Source organism: Neofelis nebulosa, chromosome 12 (genome assembly GCF_028018385.1).
Source record: "Neofelis nebulosa isolate mNeoNeb1 chromosome 12, mNeoNeb1.pri, whole genome shotgun sequence".
Lineage (NCBI taxonomy): Eukaryota > Metazoa > Chordata > Mammalia > Carnivora > Felidae > Neofelis > Neofelis nebulosa.
The window spans coordinates 60,989,419-61,010,644 of record NC_080793.1 but is presented as its reverse complement, the minus strand read 5'-3'; the positions used below and the strand labels follow the sequence as shown (position 1 = coordinate 61,010,644).

General features: G+C 37.0%; 1 protein-coding gene across 36 annotated transcripts in view; it reads right to left on the bottom strand.

The window, feature by feature from the left end:
* The window catches only part of PTPRD (protein tyrosine phosphatase receptor type D), a 2,222,827-nt gene that overhangs the window by 102,598 nt on the left and 2,099,003 nt on the right, over positions 1 to 21,226 (bottom strand). For 21 of the 36 annotated variants that reach the window (XM_058695363.1, XM_058695354.1, XM_058695360.1 and 18 more), the window contains 2 exons: positions 11,208 to 11,249; positions 10,603 to 10,700 (listed from right to left, as the gene is read on the bottom strand). In XM_058695363.1, the coding sequence (XP_058551346.1) occupies positions 10,603 to 10,700; positions 11,208 to 11,249 (140 nt within the window). The remainder of the gene's footprint in view (positions 1 to 10,602; positions 10,701 to 11,207; positions 11,250 to 21,226) is intronic. The other 15 variants (XM_058695368.1, XM_058695373.1, XM_058695371.1 and 12 more) reach the window with 1 other exon arrangement.

Below are 21,226 nucleotides of genomic sequence, written 5' to 3'. Positions count from 1 at the left end.
GTGTGTCAATCTCCCTCACACTGGGGTCTTTTGGTCCTAGCAAACTTTAGTGATTCCAACTCACATGCTCTCTGAGAAGCCTCTCCTAGGTACCGCTCCTTCTTAAACTTCCTCTTCCGACCATCACCCACTATGTCTTAGAAAACTATGGACTTATCCAGGGAAAAACTTACTTCTTGACCCTTTTTTCTTTTTCTTTTTTTTTTTTTCACTTTCTAGTAAGTGTTCATCAAACAGATGAAGGCATTCCAACTAACTGATTCTCTTATAAATAAGGAAACTGAAATCAGGGGAGTTAAACAGCTTGTCGAGGGACATTCACATTCACAGCAAAGACCTGAGGCAGGTTCTACTCTTCAGTGAAAATGAGTCTTACTGGGTACTTAGTGTGGATTTAATATCCATAAATTCTATTACATACAAAATATGAAAAGAACTTTGCAGACATCATAACCACCTTCCATTTTCATTACTGCTCACCTTCTCATTGCTTTCATAGAACCCATTTTTGGAAAAAGGAGAACGGGATGTTATGCAAATAAAACAACTTATGGAAAAAATGTAGTGTTATTAGATGACTAATTGGTAGGTCACGAGTGTAAAGTTCACAATACTGAGGGGCATATGTGTTTCCTGTGTGCCTGTTTTGTACAGAAAGGCAAAGAGGTTAAGCGCCTGAAATATATTCATCTGCATAACAACCTTATGAGTAGATGCTAATATTCTCATCTTAAGTGAGAGAGAACCAAGGCTACAAGAGGTGAAGTAGCTGGTTCAGGGTCAAACAGCACAGTGACTAATTGGCAAAGTCCAAATATGAGCCCCGGTTTTCTTGACTTCTGACAGTCTCCCCAGCATCTGATACTGTTCCCCTCCACATGGACATCATTCTGGCCCTAAAACCCCAACTTCATTTTAAAATCAAAACAAAACTCAGAAAATAGGCCTTTTTTTTCTCTTTCTATAGTTTCTTTGAAGTTGAAAGCTTGTTTTGGAACTAGAAACACTTCAGGATTAATTGTTTCCTGAGAGGTTTGGGCTCCACATGGGAGCAGGTGGAAAGACAATTTGGACAACGTCCAGTGATGGTCAAGGGCCAATTAGTTATGGTGAACTTGTATGAGAACAGGGATTGAGAAACAAGACAGGAGTTATAGGACATTCCCCCGAGATAAGTATGACTCCCAGAAGAAAAAAAATAAATAAAAGGATCAAGGATAAACCATATGGAGTTTAAGGTTAGTAAGGGAAAAAAAAATATTTGAGGTTAAAAAAAGATAGTGGGAACAGGAACATTTTAAAAGTTCAAATACAAATAAGTTTCGAAACTTGAGAATTTGCTTGAAGTTTGAGTTCTAACAACTACACAAGTTCAAAAAGATTAAAAGGCTATAAACACATAGACACACCCTGGTTTTGGATGTGTTTCTTCTGAGGGGAGCTGCTGTTTCTTTGTGTCCTACCAGATTTGTTTACAAGGTGCAGAATGGCAGCCAGCTGGGAAGAGACTCTCTGTACTTTTATATCTTACTCGGTGATGCTGGTTCTTAGCTATGATCCAACCCCGGCCCCCCTCCATCTTCTCGGAGTGCCAACTGGGAGGCCCATCCTGACTATAAAAACTGTACTGGGAGTTTAATCAGTAGGTACTTTTGAGTTAAATCTGAGGGGTCTGTACTAAAATGTATTCACTTCTGTACTGTCTAAAGATAATAACAGTCTATTTTCTGAGAGGAAAGTTCTGAAAATAAGGCTTCACTGCTGATAAATCAGGTGGGGATGTCAACTGAGAAAGCAGCTCTTTTTACAGAGAGACATTCTTTGTTCTATTCACTCCTGTTGTTGGTACTAGCAATTTTGATCACAACAAAGAGCTTCTGTGAACTGTAAATTTAGTTAGAAATCGATCCAGACACACACTTTGGTTAATTATCTGCTGCATGCCCAGTGGTGGGCTTGCCACCAGGTGGCCAGCAGCACACAAGGAAGGCCTAACACCTGACCAGGAGAAGCTTCTATTCCAACACCAAGAATGATCAGAATAAAAGAAAAGGCAACATAGTAAGTGCCGATTACAGTGCACCAAATTAGCAAATTTTCTTTCTTCTTCCTTTAGTATTGTTTATTTTATTGAATTCAACCAAGTACTATGGATTTGACCAATGAAAGGGATGGGAAGAGGCCAGGGTTTCACTGAGTCTAATACATACATTATTTTTCACATTTTAACATCTCTGAAATTGATGTGCATCTTACAAGTGATGGGCCTGTATTTAATGAAATAATAGCTACTGAGACTACTAAGCACTTTTATCAGGGATTCTGCTAAGCATTTTATATGTATCCATTTATTTTTAATCACATATGAGGTGTTATGATTAGTTCCTTTGCAGACACGAAACAAGTAATAAAACAGAGGTTCAGTTATTCACATAAGGTCATACAGCTTGATCCAGCAGCCAAACTTAGGCAGCTGGAATCCAGTGCCTATGTCCTTAGCCACTGTGCCACCCTAGTCTCACAGTTAGCTCAATGACCATAGGGCCCTGAATGGCAGGCAGAGGGGTTTGGGCCCAGGCAGTAAAACAGCTGCGTACTCAAGGATGTAGGTAACGGCTTCCTCACCCAAGCCCCTGATCCTAGAATATCAGGAGATTGTGCTTTGGAATAGTAAACTTAGCCATTCATCCCCCATGAAGGAAGCTGGTTTACCCAGCCCAGTATAAAAAACGTAGTAGTTCTTACTACTTTTTGTTTTATGAAATCATTTATTTTTCTCATTACATCACACAAGCTACCATATTTGCTCAAAATTTAAAAAAAAAGCAAACTATTATCTCATGTGGCTTATGTATCAATATTTAAAAATTAAGGCTTTTGCTTGGTCTATTCCACTCTTCAACTTTGCCTAAGAGATGAAAATAAGGGGGCTCCTGGGTGGTTCAGTCGGTTAAGTGTTCAACTCTTGATTTCGGCTCAGGTCATGATCTCATGGTTCATGCATGGGTTCAAGCCCTGCATCGGGTTCTGTGCTGACAGTGCGGAACTTGCTTGGGATTCGGACTCTCTCTCTCTGCCCCTACCCCACTTTCCCTCTTTCTCAAAATAAATAAATGAACTAAAAAAAATAAGAGAGAGAGAGAGAGAGAGAGAGAGATGAAAACAGATCTCTGTCATCTACTACTTTCTTCCTTCAGAAAAGTAAGTCGGAGGAGCCACTTCGAAAAAATTCAGTACCTTCAAAGCTGGAAAAAAAATCATCTGTGTGTGTCTGGTTTCTTATTTGTATCTGTGTAATGCTCTAATGCATGTCCATCCTCGTGAGTTTACAGATAAATTATAAACTAATTGAAAGCAGAACTGACAAGTGGTTTTACATTATGAATGCTTGGAGATTTATGAAACATTTAGTAATGAATGCTTTAGGCCGACAGATGCACTGTGGCACACATGGCCAAATATACCAAGAGCCTATTCCTTGGGAAAATAGAAATTTTTTCTTTTGTGGCTATTGCTTTGATGACAGTTTTGTCCTTTTACAAGGAAATGTAATATTTACCTCTGGGAATGAAGAAACTATCTATGGAGAAAATAAATGTCATAGGAAGCATGTCGGGAAAACCACTGGGTTTTCCCAGGGATAGTCATGCAGCACAAATTGGTAACCATGATATTTTCATAGAAATTTTTAGTATATATATTGATCTAGTTGGGGACTTAGGACTAGATTTATAGAAAATCAGGCCATAGTAAGAAGAAAACAGCAAAATATTTAGGTCTCTAGAGCAGATAGGTTGAGGCACAGCGTCCTTTTAACAATAAGAAGGAATAAATTTGGGACACCTGGATGGCCTACTAGTTAAGCACCCATCTCTCGGTTTTGGCGCAGGTCGTTATCTCATAGTTCCTAAGTTCGAGCCCCACATTGGGCTCTGTGCTGACAGTAGGGAGTCTGCTTGGGATTCTCTCTCTCTATCCCTCCCTGACTCACAATTTTGCTCTCTCTCAAAGTAAATAAATAAACTTTAAAAAGAAAAAAGAAGGAATAAATTTGTGATCTGGTTCAGCCACGTTCTAGGCATGTAACTCCTTTCTCAACTTTGTTCTTTATCCCTGAGATGAAAGGGTTCAACTACAGAGGTTCAGCTCTAAGCATGTAAAAATATGATATAAGCAGCATTTTTTTAGATATCTCTATATGTCTTGGCACTGTCTTGATATATTTCCTTATTCATGAAGGAAATATTCTATCTTTTTCTGTTACCTGTCCCACTAGAGTATTGTGAAAAATTTAGCCTTCTAGACAAAGGTGCCACATACATGCTGTTACTAAAACAGAAAGACAGGACACCAATATCTGGAATGTTTCAGATAAGAGGCTCATTATCATCTGCATAGACAGGAAATGTGAGAGTGTTGCCATGAGTACAGGAAGAAAACCTCAGCCCATCTGGATGCTAAATGATGGAGGACACTTGAGTGCTGAGATAAAAGATAATACACATCCACAGATGGTAGCAAAGACATTGGTACTGGGTTTTATGGTGAGAACAGAAGAGGTCAAAGGTAGGCCTTCTGAGCAGCACAGTTTCTCACTCTGCTCTGATCCAACAAAAAGACTGCTCTTAGAGTAGTTTTAATGTCTATGTTTAAGATAACATTACTGAGAGAGATAGTTATCACTCATTTGAGGCTAGATGGCAGATAACTACTTACATCTATTTGTAAGTCAGCTGTTAGGAACTTGGAAGAAACTGTGCAGTTGTAACTGTATTTAAAAACAGGTTATTATCTCAACCCATGTATGAAGTCTATAATGTACCTGAAGTACAGTATGGATATTGGGATTATTTCTATCTACAGTATGGATATTGGGAAATGTAGTATCCATCTACAGTATGGATACTGGGAAATGCAACTTGAAGACCAAATTGGGAGATGGTTTCACATCTTCTCTGACTTTGTAGCTTTTCTTGCTAGTGACCACTGGGATGCCTTTGTGTTGAGGTATTGACTAGTGGGGATGGGGTGAATATATCCACTCAACAGTGAACCAACTCTCTTTTTTTAAGTTTATTTATTTATTTGAAGAGAGTGACAGAGACAGAGACAGGAAGGAGAAGAGAAAGAGGGAGAGAGAGAATCCCAAGCAGGCTCTGCACTGTCAGCGCAGAGCCTGATGCAAGGCCCAACCACAAACCACGTGATCATGACCCAAGCTGAAGTCAGACACTTAACAAACTGAGACACCCAGCTTCCCCAAACATCTCCATTTCTAACAATGCTATTTGCATGCTTAAATAATTTGAACATGTAAGAATTGATATACAGTCCCTTAATTATTCTTCCTGTCTCCGTTTTCTTTTTTTTCCATTATGTACACGGATGACAGATTAATTTCTTAAGAAACCACCACGTTAAGTGTGCTCTGTATTTTCATCATACTTTGAAGAACTTTGGGCATAGGACTGATTATATTTTATTATAATTTTGCACTGACAGGCCTGTTCAATGAGAAAGTATAGTACTTGATGGTAGGTATGATAGGAGCTTAACACTATTAATTTATAAATAAATACAAACAATTACTTCACTATAAAATCTTTCACTGGCTACGTAAAATTAGTGCAACCTTTCAGCTACCATTATTGAGGCCCTTATTTTACACACACACACACACACACACACACACCCTACAAGTATGTCTTGAAATTCATACAAATATGCATACATATTCTCTAATTCTCATAGTAACACATTTTACACATGAGAAACTCATAGGGTTATATTATTGTGCAAGGTTACAGCCATACCAAGTGTTCAAATCAGAATACAAATTTGTCTGAGTCCAAAGTCCATATTCTTTCCACCATCAATCCACCCCAGGCTTGCCAATGGTGTCTGGCAATGAAAGCTCATTACAATTCTTGGCCCTGTTCATTGCCTGACTTCATTTCACCCAATTCCCCACCAGAAACAATTTGATCCATCATAACACGTATACTTAGTGCTTCCCCCACCTCCAAATATACTTATACAAACTTATCACCAGGATGCCTTGTTAAAATCCAGATTCTGATTCAGTATGTTTCGGATACTGCCTAAAAATCTGCATTTCTAATAAGCTCCCAGGGATGCTAATGTTGCTATTCTGTAGTCCACACTTTGAATGTAAAAGTCCAGAGCATCCTTGAAAGTGCCTTTGATCCTTCCTACCACAAAATACTCTTCACTCCTTTTCTTCTTAGCTCCACTACTGGTACCACCTTTTCTTCAATACCTTGCCCAGTTTCTCATCTCACTCTGATCTTTACTAAATCCCAAAAGCATTCCATTAGTATTTCGAATTAGCAACTTGGTATTCTTTTTATTATTTTTGCATGTATACATTAATTTTGCCTGCTAGACTTCCTGGAAGTAAAGGTTTCTTATAAATTCTACATTCCTCCCAGAACTTAGCATAGTGCTTTCCTGTGATAGTATGGTGGATAATTACTGGTTCCTCCTCCTAGCTCACAAGCCCCTTTCCATAGTAACTTCCTTTTTTTGAACTGAAGGAAGAAGCAAGATCTAAATAGGTGCACTGCTAGCAGCTATGTCCTCATGTTTGTCTCCACAACAAAATGAGTCAATTGGAGTTCAGAGTTTGTTCTCTTACATTTGGAATTTTACTGGAAAGAAAATTGTTGCCTCTTTAGGGGGACTCTCCGTTAATGAAAATATGATCAAAGGCCACATTTTCTATACATGGGTGGGAGAAACAAAAGAAGTTGGCACATGCAATGGGAAGAATGCAGTCAGTCCAGATAAAAGTACAAAAATAAAAATTTCAAAGAGGATGTCGGGTGATCTCCAAAATACCTCAGTTAGAGACAACAGTGTTTGAAGCATAGCTACATTTTTAGCCTTTGGCTCTATAATAGACAATTTCTAAAAAATAAATTCATAATAAGTAGATAATTTATAATAAATAAAGCTAAGTCCTCTTTTCCCCCCTTAAGCAGACTGTAGGAGCTGTAGTGACTTACAATGAGTCTACTACAAATAGGATTTATGTCTATGATATTGATAATGGTAATGTTGACTGTGATGCCTGTCAAATGAATCTTATACATTGGTTTATTTGCCATTTCAGGGGATGGTGAAATGAAGGCTGGAGGATGATACTCTGTCATATATTATCCTAAACCAATAATGTTTCTTAAATTGAAGTCTTCAGAGCACCTGCATCAAAGTCCCCTGAAGTGCTCTTTTAAAATGGACACTCCCTGGGAGAAAATATTTGCAAATTATATATCTAATAAGGAGTCACTATTCAAAGTGTACAAAGAACTCATACAACTAAGTATCAAAAAACAAACAGCGGCGCCTGGGTGGCTCAGTTGGTAAAGCATGCGACTTCAGCTCAGGTCATTGCATGTATATGCACTGGGTTATTATTCAGTCATAAAGAAAGAAGGAAATTCTGCCATTTGTGACAACATGGATGGAACTTGAGGGCAATATACTAAATGAAATAAGCCAGACAGACAAGGATAAGCACTGTATGATCTCACTTATATGTAGAATCTTAAAAAAAACAAATTTATAGAAATAGAGAACAGGTGGGAGATAGGGGAAAAGGTTAAATGTGGTTAAAAGCTACAAATTTCTAGTTACAAATAGGTCCCAGAGGTGTAATATACAACATGATGACTATAGTTAACAATATTTTATATTTGAAAGGTGCTAAAAGGTAGATCTTAAAAGTTCCTATAAGAAAAATGTAAGGTGATAGATGTTAACTCAAATAATTATGGTAATCATATTGTAATATATACATATATCAAATCATTATGTTGTATACTACAAATTAGTACAATGTTATATGTCAATCACAACTCAATGAAACTTAAAAAAAAATAAAACAGACATTCCTGGTTATCATGGCTGACCTACTAAACCAGCATTTCTGGTGAATTTTAATTAGACTTCCAAAATTTTCACAGTCATTAGCTAAGACTTTGTCTGGTAAGATCTATACATACTATTCTTTTTTTTTTTTTAATTTTTTAACGTTTATTTATTTTTGAGTCAGAGAGAGACAGAGCATGAACGGGGGAGGGTCAGAGAGAGAGGGAGACACAGAATCTGAAACAGGCTCCAGGCTCTGAGTGGTCAGCACAGAGCCCGACATGGGGCTTGAACTCACAGACTGCAAGATCATGACCTGAGCCGAAGTCGGCCGCTTAACCGACTGAGCCACCCAGGTGCCCCTATACATACTATTCTGTATCAGTCTAAAGATTCACCAGCTAATGTGATGGCTTTGAGAGTGATACCAACTTTCAGGAGAACTTTATTCCCTGCATTCTATATGCCATCCTCAAGTCATGGCTACTTAAGTTCAAGTAAAACTTTACAGTCTCATATCAGAAAGTGAAAACTGTAAGTATTTATAATTATTTTTAATATACAGTGCTCTTGCTACTAATTTCTCAGGTCCCTTCCTCCAGCTGTCATTAAATCCAATGTCTGAGCCCAATTTTCTTTATAATAAAGGAAGTCTCTCACATGATATAAAAACACTGGGCCATAATCTAAACCTACTTCTTCCTATTCTGACCTCAGAATAAGTACAAACAGCTTCCATGTCTTCAACCTCTGTTTCAGTGGTAGAGTCAGAGTAGCAAATTTTGTTTCATGCCTCTTGAGAAGTCTGAGTAATCATTAATTCATAGTGATTGTGCCAAAATAATTAGATGTTTGAAGGTAATGTGCCTTGTCTTTCTTTCATGTTCTTTACTATAAGCTAGTAAAAAAAATCTATTCAAATTTATATGAAAGATAACAAGTAAAATAATTTTTTTCAAAATGTTGTTCTGTGGCCTAAAATATTACATAGAGGTCTTTATCCTATTATCACAGATGAATACAACACTTAACTATCTCCTTCATGGCTGTTAAGGCACAGTAGAGTCAATTCATGCCCAGGGAGCTTTAATCATAGACCATCGTCATGATAAATGGTGAAAAGTCAGTGTGGGCTATCATGTCAATGGTTACTAGGGGAGTTTTTAATGGGAACATTGGCAGCATGCAGTTCATAACTACTTTCAAGGAGTACTTCTGATCTAATGGCTCAATGAGTATTATTATAGTATCTTTACATGTAGTATTTCTAGAGAAATTCCACTTTAAAGGAGGCCGGTTACTGTAGACCATGGATACAACTGAGATTGTTTGAGTGATGCAAATATTGCTAGTGGTTTAAAGCTGGAGGACCATAGGGCTACTGACACATTTTATTTAGTCAGCATAGTACTTTAAAATAATCAAAAACTAAAGATTTGATGACTTCAGAAAGTCCATGCAAATATCCAGATTACCACAGATCCCACTGCTCCACATTCTCTTACATGGAGCTTCTTCATGTAGTTAATATCCATGTAGTCACTAGAGCTTGGGGCCCCTCTTAGAAGTTCTCACTGAAAGGACAGAATCTTAGGACTGGTAGGGACTGAGAGCTCATCTAGTCCAACAGCTGCATTTAAAGTTGATACAATAAGCACTTGTGATGAGCTCCGGGTATTGTAGGTTAAGTGATGAATCACCAAATTCTACACCTAAACCTAACAGTAAACTGTATATTAGCTAAATGGAATTTAAATAAAATATTGAGAAAGAAAAGAGTTGATACAACAGAAACCAAGAGAGATAACAGGGATGTGTTTTACGAGTCCCATTAGGTAAATCAGTAGAAACTCTTCATGGTGGTATTTGGACTGCTCAGGCACCCAACAATCTGTTGTTATTTGGCACAATAAGGCTTGAGTTGTACTTTTTAATCTTATGCTAAGTCAAACTTGGCCTAAAAGAATAATGATGGTTCAGTTATCAATTCATGAGTTGGTTTTAGTATGAGTCCCTGTTGCTGGGGAATATCAGAAAATTCAATTTTAAAACTTTCTGCTTGATAAATACCACAATATCCAAATACACACAAATATACAAAGACTTTTCATTCACTTTCATCAAGCATTCACACAGAATCTATAAGGATTCTGAAATTTTAAGATACTATTCAGTTCACCATTGTTTCAAAAATAGGCAATATTCCAGGAACATATGGCTATCTTAATATTAAGTCTAGCATTATTTTAAGGCTGAAGGGTAAAATCATGTACACACACATGGACATGGACATGAACATGGACGTAATTAAAGGGTTTTCAGGCCATGGAAAACTAAGTGTATGGAGAAATATCAACTTACTCCCTGTCATCATGCTTTTTCAGGGAGGCCTCTGGCCATGAATCAATATATTTGGCACCTATCTGATATACGAGGAAGCTTATCAATACAATATAGTATATGAACTTAAAACCAGAAAAGAAAAATCAACCTCATTAACACCGAATATAAACACCTTTTAAAAGGGCAACTACTATATTGATTGTACAGACACTTTTCAGTCACCTATTTGTTATCAACTTTTATATCCTATTTGGAGTCATATTTAAAAGAAAAAGCACTGATGAAGTTATTTTTTTAAGAATATGGTCAAAAAGAAGAGGGGGGCAATTCTTGAAATTACTGTCAAGTATAAACACACTGAAATACCTCATATTCCTGGGAAAACTTCAAGTTGTCATTTGCTTTCAACCTTTCAATGTGATCTGCAAGTTCCAAGATAGGAATTGGAGGATGGCTAGCCATACCTATTAAAAGGAAAGAAGAAACACATTTGAAAACAAATGAAAACGATGCTAACTATTCCAAAATATAGAGAATACTATAGTTAGAAATGGCCTGAAGACATGTGAGCAGTAAAGATGTTTAATGTGAGGAAGCAGGCAGATAGTTTGGTTACTCAAAGCAGGACATGCTCTGGAAGGATGAATTTTGTAGCCAAATGAAAAGTCACCAAGCATGATCCCCAAACTAACACTCCTAGTGTAAAAGAAAGCGTTATTGTGCTATGAATTAATGCAGTTAGCTAGCGGAGAAAACTGACAGTCAGGCTTGATGTCAACTTCTGCTTTGAGTAATGACTGTTATGTCATTTCAAACTCCTTCTCCTGCACTGTATGAAATGGAAATCGTGTGGAATTAAATGGTGTAAAGTGAACTAAGAAAACAGACACTGAGAAAGGCCTAAAAGGGAAAGAGTATAGTAGCTTGATAGGAAACATAAAGTGACTTATGCATAATCAAGGAAAACTAACTTGAAGAATGAAGGTTACCAGGGTAACCGGAATCATCTGAACCTGCAAAGGAAATGATGATGTAAATAAAATAAAATAGAACTGATTTGTTAAAAAAATGAAATGGATAGTCTGATATACTTTTATAAAGGACTGATAAAAACACTACATGTTTTTACAGGATTCACTATACATTGTGACTTGATTAAGATCGCTTTAATAGTTCACATACCTGAAGGTGATTGACATTCACATGCAAACATGGGCACAAAGAATGGCATGCACCACAGTTCATAGACGATAATCACTGATGACAAAATCAGACACCAAACTGAGTTTCAAAAATGTTTCCACTAGTAGCAGATTGTAGAGGTTGGGGCCGTGGCCTTCACCTGGACATTTATAAATGGCCACACACTAACAGCTTTATGGTATTTGCCCCAGGTCCCCAAGTTTCAACTCCCAGCAAACCTACAATCTACTTCAGGTGTAAACATCTTTGTCCATGAATGGGAAATGAATGCAAGAGAGTGAGCAAATGGTCAAAGGACAAGGAGTGAAAGAGGATGGAAAAAGAAAGAAAGCAGTGACAGGGGCGGCACATCTTAGTTCCGTCTGCCAGCTGAAGTGAGATTAATTTCACAGATTCTGTTAAAAATAATCTATCACTAATTTGGTGATTCCTGGGTCTTTCCAATGTTTTCTCGCTTTTCATGTGATTTACATTTTATTTCTTTGTGATGAATTTTTTATAAGTACCATGAGAGAGCATCGCTGACTCATGTCTTATGGATACAAATTCCAGCTGGCTAGAAAAACTTGAACTAGCATGCCCCCAGGGAAGCCTCTGAAACTGAAAAGGAATGGGGGAGGAGCTCAAACTGGAGGTCATGTTGACATTCTGCTGTCCTGAGACTCTCTGGAAGGTGTTAGGCTATGGAATGGTGACCATTAAGTCAACATGACATGTGATTACTTTATGGGCATTTTAGGAATTATGCCATTACTGAAAGCCACCCAGTAAGTTCCTGTATCTCAAATGCCAAATTATCAATACTTCTGGAAGTAAAAAACTAGTTTGCTTCTTCTAGACAATTTCATCATTTTTGCACAGTGCTATGATAGGTGGTGTTTTAGCATTTATGGCTTCCAGTCAACTAAAATCTTGGTGGAAGATCCAATAAAAATGAGTTGGCTGAGAAGTAGAAATTCTTTGTTGCTGATATAATTGTGTATTTGGATCAAAATGTTGGAGGCCATTTCTGGAACTTTTCCAAATAGATGGTAGAATTGAACTAATTTGCATTCTGTGGAGGGAGGAGATGGGTGACAGTGGTCTAATAATTAAAGTGATCTTATCCAGATGAGGCACCCCCAATGACAAGAATGGAAATGCGAAGGCACAAGAGACTCTAGGCTTATCTGGAAATGGAAATGGAATGATGTGGACATCCATTACAGTGCTTCAACAGAGAAAATAAAGAGACAAAGATGTTTAGACCTTTTCGAGCGAATCGTGGGAGAGAGTTATTATCATATATGGACTGAGTGGTGGTTTGGCTAGAGAGGGAGGACACAGAGCCAATCAGGGAGGCGTAGGGGACTGAATTACTGCTCAAAGCTGCAAAAAGTAAAGCCAGTTGGAGATGGGAAAAGTATTAGTATAACAGCAGTAGAAGACCATAATAATCAACCAAAGATGTGATCAACATATTTACTTTGGAAGCTAGTTATACAGAAATGCAAGTAAGCCTGTACTGACTCATCACCTAAATCAGGACGTATATATAATATACAGATACCTTAGCATTCAAGAACTATCATTTAAGACACATAAGTATGTATTATGTTGCACCAAAATTCTTGACAAGTAAAAACGCCAGAATGGATGTTTCACAGGAAGGGGAGGAGAACGTGTAGGACTCTAATGATATAGGAGAAGACATCCTAGACTAGAATATGGGTAGGAGTTCTCTTTCTGGTTTTGCCATCTCCTAATAGGGACAAATCACTCATTATCAAGAATCTCATTTTTTTTTAATCTGTAAAATAAAACCGCAGAGCTAGGTAAATTCTGGAGTCACTTCCTTCTTTATAACTACCACTTGTACCTCATGTAGATAGGATTTCTAAACATATGGAACAGAGAAGGGTCTCATCTACACAGTTCACAGGCAAAGGTTCTAAAAGTTCTTGTAACTTCTCTTTGAGATCTAAGGAACATTTACTTCTACAAAACAGAAAATGCATGCAATTGAATTGTCTACTTTTTGAATTATTTAAATTCAATACCATTTTCTTTAGCTAACCAAAAAGTATGATGCTATGTCATGTATTTGAAACAAATAAACAGCATCATAAAAATTATGCTACGTAATAAATCAAGGATGAAATTCCTCTAACATGAAACTCCAGCTCATACCAGGAAAGAATCACCAAGGATCTTGATTCCCCCCCAAACTTTTCCATTGTCCATCATGGAAACAATTTTATTGGATATAATCAAGCATGTTAGAGTCTGAATAGATAAGCAGACACCAAGAAAACTGTGATGTTGACCTCAATATAGTATCTTTTCAATCTTTTGTCTGGGCAACATGGGTATTTCTCAGTCTACAAACCAATATTTTATTAGAAAAGAATTTTTACATTAGCATCATTTGAGGTGCTTTCAAATTCCTTTTTTCCAGGCTACACACCAGACCAATTAAGTCAGAATCTCTGCGGGTGTGAACCAGGTGTTGATCTTTTTAAAGCTCTCAAGCCATGGCTCCCAGTCCAATGGAAATTATCTTGTTGGGGGGGGGGGCGCTGTAACTCCATGTATTCATTTTTTTCCACTCAAAAATTTTATTGGAGTTTACAAGAATGCAATATGCTTTTTTTCAGTAATACCTTGAATTTGCTCTGATACTCTATTGAGCACGCTTTAATACTTTAGCTATTATTAGTAGCAAAGAACTTGAATTGCAGCTCACAGCTGATAAGGACTTGCCTGGGTCATGACCTTATCAGTTCAAAGCTACAAATGCACAACATAAGTGCACTTTAAAGGCACACGTTGAAACTGAACAGTGTTCTCATTTTGGAGCCATGATATCCACAATATACTCTGTCAGCATGAAAAATGGATGTAGTCACTGAAATTTGCCTTAGGTTGGAGGAAAAGCCATGATGGCTACTTTTAATAGGAAACATATTTGTGATAGTAATGTCATGAGGGCTTCCTTATAAGAACTGGAACTTTAAAACCATGGCATTTTAAGCTGAGAGGTATTTTAGAGATCACTTAAACCCAGCATTTTCATTTTACACAAGAAGACTCTGAAGTCCAGAAAAGATAAATGACCTCATGCATTAGTCCATCTAGTAAATAAAATCTTAAGTGGTTTTGGCATCTTACTACTGTATTAATTCTGGAATGGCAGTTACAATCTTCTCAAGCAGGGCGCAAAGTCTTCAGGGGCTGAAGGGGACAGATTGGTAAGGTAAATGACTGAAGATGACAAGGTAGGGCATAGCAAACACCTTCACAAACAAATGCACTCATACTCATTTCCTTGCAGCAAGCAGCCTTCTATGACTGTCTTTCATTTCCCTACTTTCAAAGGAGGCTCTAGAAAAGAATATTTTTCTATTATATGCAAAATAAAAATATGCATGAGATGAATGGCAACTGACATTCAGTCTCAATGTCAGGGTCATGTTTAGGGCTGGTGTAGATTGTGGAGAACTTGTACAAGGGTCAAACTATTCAGCTCTAGTCGATATCTTCCAAGGAGAATTGCAGAGCCATGAGGTAAGACTTTTCAGGTTTTCAGTAGCAACTGCAAACACAGATTATGATATGTTTTCATTGTTGCCTCAAAATTTTGCTGAAACCCAGTGGGAGTCAAAGACAGGACCTCTGCAGGACACATTTGGCTAACTAAATTGTGACCTCTGTTTTAAAACAGCAAAATGTTCCTTTCTCGTGTAAATTAAAATCCAAGTAGGTTGAGAGTAACATCATGCTTGTATCCACAAGACCATGGGCTAGACATCAGGTGTGTATGGTGGGGTGTGACAATGTATACTTCCTGCATGGGTCACCCCTTGGGAGTTCATTTATTTCTTCTTCCTTTCCATATTAATTTTATCAGTTAGGAAAATGACTTCATCAAGGTCATCACTATTAGTAAAACTAAGGCTACGTGGAGGATTTGATCCTAGATCTTGTCACTTCTCATTTAGGACATTTTTCATTATGCCATACTGTCTCTTATACCACTTAACATCCTGAAGGAGTGGTGCCATGTACATAAATATTGGTCTGTGAGAATGTTTGGGCTATTTATGTCCTGACACAGAGATCTCAAGCATCCTCAGTTTATAGAAAATGTGTCAATAATAGCTTCATTTAAAGATATGTCCCATGGTCGGGAAGAGGTAAAAGGCACTCCTACACACACCTGTATTTTCCAGTCACCTCTTGTCGAAATGTTGTGGGTTTCCATGAGAACCGGAACTAAAAATATACTAACGGTATACATTCAAAATGTTAAAACTGTAGGGGCCCCTGGGTGGCTCAGTCGGTTAAACGTCTGACTCTTGGCTCCAGCTTAGGTCATGATCTCATGGTCACGAGTTTGAGTCCCACATGGACCTCTGTGCTAACCGTGTGACTCTGGGATTCTGTCTCTCCCTCTCTGTTCCTCCCTTGCTTGTGCTCTTTCTTTCTCTCTCTCTCTCAAAATAAATAAATACATTTTAAAAAGTGTTAAAAAACTAGTAGTATTTGGAAGATTTCTTCAAAAGCTCAATTTACAATGCTTTTGCCTTCTAAAAGTTGTTTTATTTTGCTAAGTAATCTAATCAATAATATCTTCAAATAACTTTATCTAGAGAGAGACGTTACTAAATACTTGCCTTATTTTTAAATTTTTTAAAATCTTGCATTTAATACCAATAGCCACTGTATAATTATTTTGCTAAGTAATGATTTTGAGGTCACTAATAATGGTGAACATCTTTTAGATGATTTTTTTTTTATGTTAGGATATATGTGTGATGATTCAATACTACTCTCTTCATGGTTTTCCTTTCCAAAAAACTGTGATGAAGTGTGGAGAACAATTTGTGGTCATGGAACAGGGAGAAAATAATTTGTTCATCAAATCAGTGATGCATCTGTGTCAAAAATGTAGTTCACTAAGTTAACAGTCACAGGGAGAAAATTAGTTTGTAAAATAATGGTCAGATTTTAACATAATTTATGTACTTTTTAGAGTACTCTGAATGATATACAAATACTCTATGTTTACAATTTGTCTCACAAATGAATAATGAATTAAAGGCCAAAGAGAACACTGATTTATAAGATATAATTGCTATGTGGCAGGACAATAATGAGAATTTGACTTAATCCATGACTAGGATCATCATTAAGGGAAAGGTGTTCCAAGAGTGCTTTTTCAGGTAAGCAGTGGAGAGCATAAATAAAATTCATTTTTACATAGGTTTCTCAAAATGGAGAATTTGAACAAACTGTATTTCTTTATATCAAAAATGTACTTTTTCTATTCAATGAACCATAGTTTTTGAGGTATAACATACAAAGAACACACATGGTGTTCTTAAGCAAGGTCGTATATGTAAGTTTCTTATGGTACAAAATATGAAGATAAATATATGTATAAAAATGGATCTTTTAGCATTGATCCAATTAATAGCACTAATGGATCAGAAGAGATGCCTCAGAAGCTTTTAAAGCCCGTTCAGCTGCTGTGCAGACATTTCTGCTGCTGAAACTGCTATTTCTGATACGGTAACTTTTTACCAGTTTGGTTTTGTTTTTCATAGCCCATCAATCACCTACCATCCATGTATGCTTTAGGGAAAAACATATTAAGGTCATCCTCAGAATGAAAATGAGGCTCTTATGTTGTACATCTGACCATCAATTTTTAAATTTCTTTTCTTAAAAGGTGCAAGTACACATTCTAGAAGTTTTTGTTGTTGTTTGAAGTTTATTTATTTATTTTTTTTGTGGGGGGTTTGCATGGAGAGAGCCATGTGAGAAGGAGTACAGATACTGGAAGAATGAAATTCGCAGGAAAAAATGAAGAAAATTTCTGATGGAAACTGACAAATCAATGAAAGGGCACAGGGAGGAAGAATTTTACAGGCACAGGGAAAGGTGGTGGCTGGTATACAATATGAGGCCATTAGCTATGTGTTCTCATACAATTTTTTTTTTTTTTGTACTAGAAAGAAGGCTTATTTCTCTGAGATGCTGAAATTCTAAATTTGCTTTGTTGGGGAAAAAGTAGATACATGAACACATATCAGTAGCTTCTTTGGTTTTCTTATTCATCACCATCTTGGGATGATATTATATTTATTTTCATCATTCTGTTCAATGCTGCAGGCTGTGGCTCAGAGGGGCTGCTACACTGCAAGTAAAGGCTTTTTTACAATATTTCAGAAAACTCTGTAATTGGCAGTCTCTATGAAAATAGTAAATGTGCCTACCCCAGGACCCTGTAATCGCCATTTCCAGGTGTCTAACATTTGGAGGTAGCAACAAAGAGGTGAAAAGATGCGGGCTCAGTACTGCTCACTGCAGTATCATTTGCAAGAGTAAAACATGGAAAATAGCCCCCATTAATAAGGAATGAGCCACTACATTTTGTGTCATCTGTAGAACAGAATAACATCAATACCATTGGCTGCTAAGGAGATAAAATCTAACACGCTAACTTGGGAAAAGGTTTATGTTTATACAGTTAAATTTTATTTTTATTTTATTTTTAATTTTTTTAACGTTTATTTATTTTTGAGACAGAGAGAGACAGATCATGAACGAGGGAGGGGCAGAGAGAGAGGGAGACACAGAATCAGAAGCAGACTCCAGGCTCTGAGCCATCAGCCCAGAGCCTGACGCGGGGCTCGAACTCACGGGCCGCGAGATTGTGACCTGAGCTGAAGTCGGACGCTTAACCGACTTAGCCACACTGGCGCCCCTACAGTTAAATTTAAACCAGACAATTTTATGTATTTGCACCTTTCTATCTGTCTATATACCTGCTATACAATTTTTATCAATTAAAGAACTGTATATACATGTAAAAAAGTCTAGAAGGATACTTAAGGTGGCTATTTCTAAAGGGCAAATTTGGAGCAGTTATAGGAAATCTTTTACTTATATTTTAAATATGTCCAAAAAAAAAAAAGAAAAGAAAATTTAGAAGCATGGGGACATAGAGTAGGTTTTCTTTTCTAAAAGCGCTTTTTTCACCTTTTCCAATTTATGAAAATTTTGAAACATAAAAAATATTTGCTATAATGCACACCTGTGTAGCTACAACCTATCTACAAAATTGTTAGCAAGCTTATTTTCTATTTTAATTTCCCCAATAAACATGTGCTGCTTTTGTAATCAAGAAAAATAATTATTGAGAAGTAAGGGTAATAAGACGACTTGGGAAATTTTGGAGAAAAAAAGGGAACTTTTCCTCCCAACCTAGGCTGACTGGGCACAGTTCAGTTCAATTTTGTTTAACATGTAACTCATCTGTGAATCCATCTTGATGCATACCCAGCTTCTGCCATCCACAAAGATTTATGAGGCTTAATACAGCATTCTTTTAAAATCATCTTTAAGTATTTTCCCCTTCCTCTACAGACCTTAAAGACTTGTAAAACTTGGTTAGCAGTTAGTAACTTTAGCATATTCTTCTACAACATCTCCTCTCTCCTTTACTCATTTTATCCAATCTTACATTTCAGGTGATAAGTCTAACCTTAGCTAAGTGATACCTTCTTGCCCACTGGTACTCTAATTTTGTAGGCTATGGGTGATACAAACATTGTATTTGAAATACATGTTTCATACTTGTTCTGCCTGAGCCAGTACACCAATAACTGATGACTTATACATTATTTTAATAGATTGGGTAGTTCAGGTTTTAAATACAACTTATTGTATACTGCCACCTGAACTTTAACACACAGTATTCTGGCTAATAAACACATTCATGGAAAATACCTATGAGCAGAGGTACCTGCTCTCAGTCAGGAAGATGTGAGTCTTCCTCACCCTGTTCAAATGCTTGGATATAGTGTTTCACTAATACAGCAACTATATTGTCATCTGAAATTTGGAAAGTGAACTAAAACCATGTGTTTTCCCCACATCCCACAACCTTGCAAAGATGTTTATACTGAATGCAACAGTTTTCTCTGCCTTTACTTTGCCTTAGTGGAGACACAGAATTCTGACATTTCTTTTCCTGACCCAGAGATAGGGATGTTTGTGGTACTGAGGTTCAAGGTATATTTCTTTGAAGTACTTACATGTTCAGAATTCTGTATTTATATGAAATTTAGAATGTATTTTCAATACCTTTGGAGTATTGGGTAGAATTGAGGGAAAATGTCTGCCTCCTTATATCTAGGCTCTTCAACGAGAATAAATACTTAAAAGTAAATAGTTTTTTCATCCCCAAGAATTTTTTGAAAAGAAAGGAGAATTCATAGAATTAGTGAACTGACTGATGTGCTTCCTTTACCTTCTGAAATACCTACTGAATTTCAAATGGAAATGTTTGTTTGGTATTTTATCTTCCTCAACAGATCCATCAGAAGTGGAAGTAAATTTGCTTTCATGAACAAGTTCAGTGCTAGGGCCTCATTATATAAATCACAGGTTTTTTATTTCTTTGAAAGTCATTTGTTCGAAGTTAAAATCTGGATGGCTAATCCTCTACTTAGGAATACCATTAATAAGTATTGTCAAATTTTATGTTTGTGGATAAATGATTATACTTCCAAAGGTATGATGTATATAAAATCACATTTCAGACAGTGAAATGGTTTAAAATCCAAAACTTAAGGAGCGTTATATCATTTGCTGTGTAACCCCTACTATAGGGTCATTTTATTGCATCATCCCCTTGGTTATTTGTGAACAAGAGGCAAGGAAAAAGCACAGAAAGGTTTGGTTAACAACCCTGCCTTCTGCTCTAATCCCCTTGGCAAGTAATTAGACAATTTGTAGCCATTGCTTAGAATCTCTACTGATTGAAACAAATGGTCACATTTCTATGAATTCCACATTGACAGCTGGGTCTAGTTGTTTTGTTTTGTTTTGTTTTGTTTTGTTTTTCCTTAACTGGTGAAATTTTCAAGACAGCAGGCCGTATCAGAGAGCACGGGAGGGAAATACACTGATTCAACAAGCCAAGCTCATGCAGATTGCTTACCTGAGCTAAAAGGCACAACACAGTGCTTCTTCCTGAGCAGAAGTGCTAGGACCTTAGGACAACTTCTCCTGCTTTATTCTCTTCCTCTACTAAATTTCTTCTCCCTCTTTATTCATCTTGCCCACTTTATTCCATTACCCATTTGATGTAATAAGTCTAACCTCAGTTAAATGATACCTCCTATAAACTCAGGTCCCCACTGTGATTTTGTAAAGCTATTGGTGAGCTAACCAATGTCCCTTCAAATGTAAGATTCATTCTCCTTTCCAAGGACTTATATGAAATTTAATAGATTCTTTCCATAAATGGATCTAATATTCACATATATACTGGGGAGATTATATTCTTTACAGACTTTTTTTTTTGGATTTGACCATATTTGCAAAATTACCTGTAAAAGTGAGAAGTACTTCTAGATGGAGGTGTCTCGGTTGAAGGCATTTCTATTTCCTTGTTTGTAGTTGCCTGTACTCTGCTAATAATCCTGTCTACACAGTTCTCATTCATACTTCCTATTTTTTTTTAACTTTTAATGCTTATTTTTGAGAGAGAGACAAAGTGCAAGCAGGGGAGAAGCAGGCTCCAGGCTCTGAGCTGTCAGCACAGAGCCCGGCATGGGACTTGAACCCACGAACTGTAAGACCATGACTTGAGCTGAAGTCGGATGCTTGACTGACTGAGCCACCCAGGCATCCTTCCTACTTCCTATTTATGCCTGGAATATTCTGTTAGTGCCAGAGTAGATGAAGGATAGCACTCCTATTGTTTTTCGTTTTTCTTTTTTTCTTTTGGAGC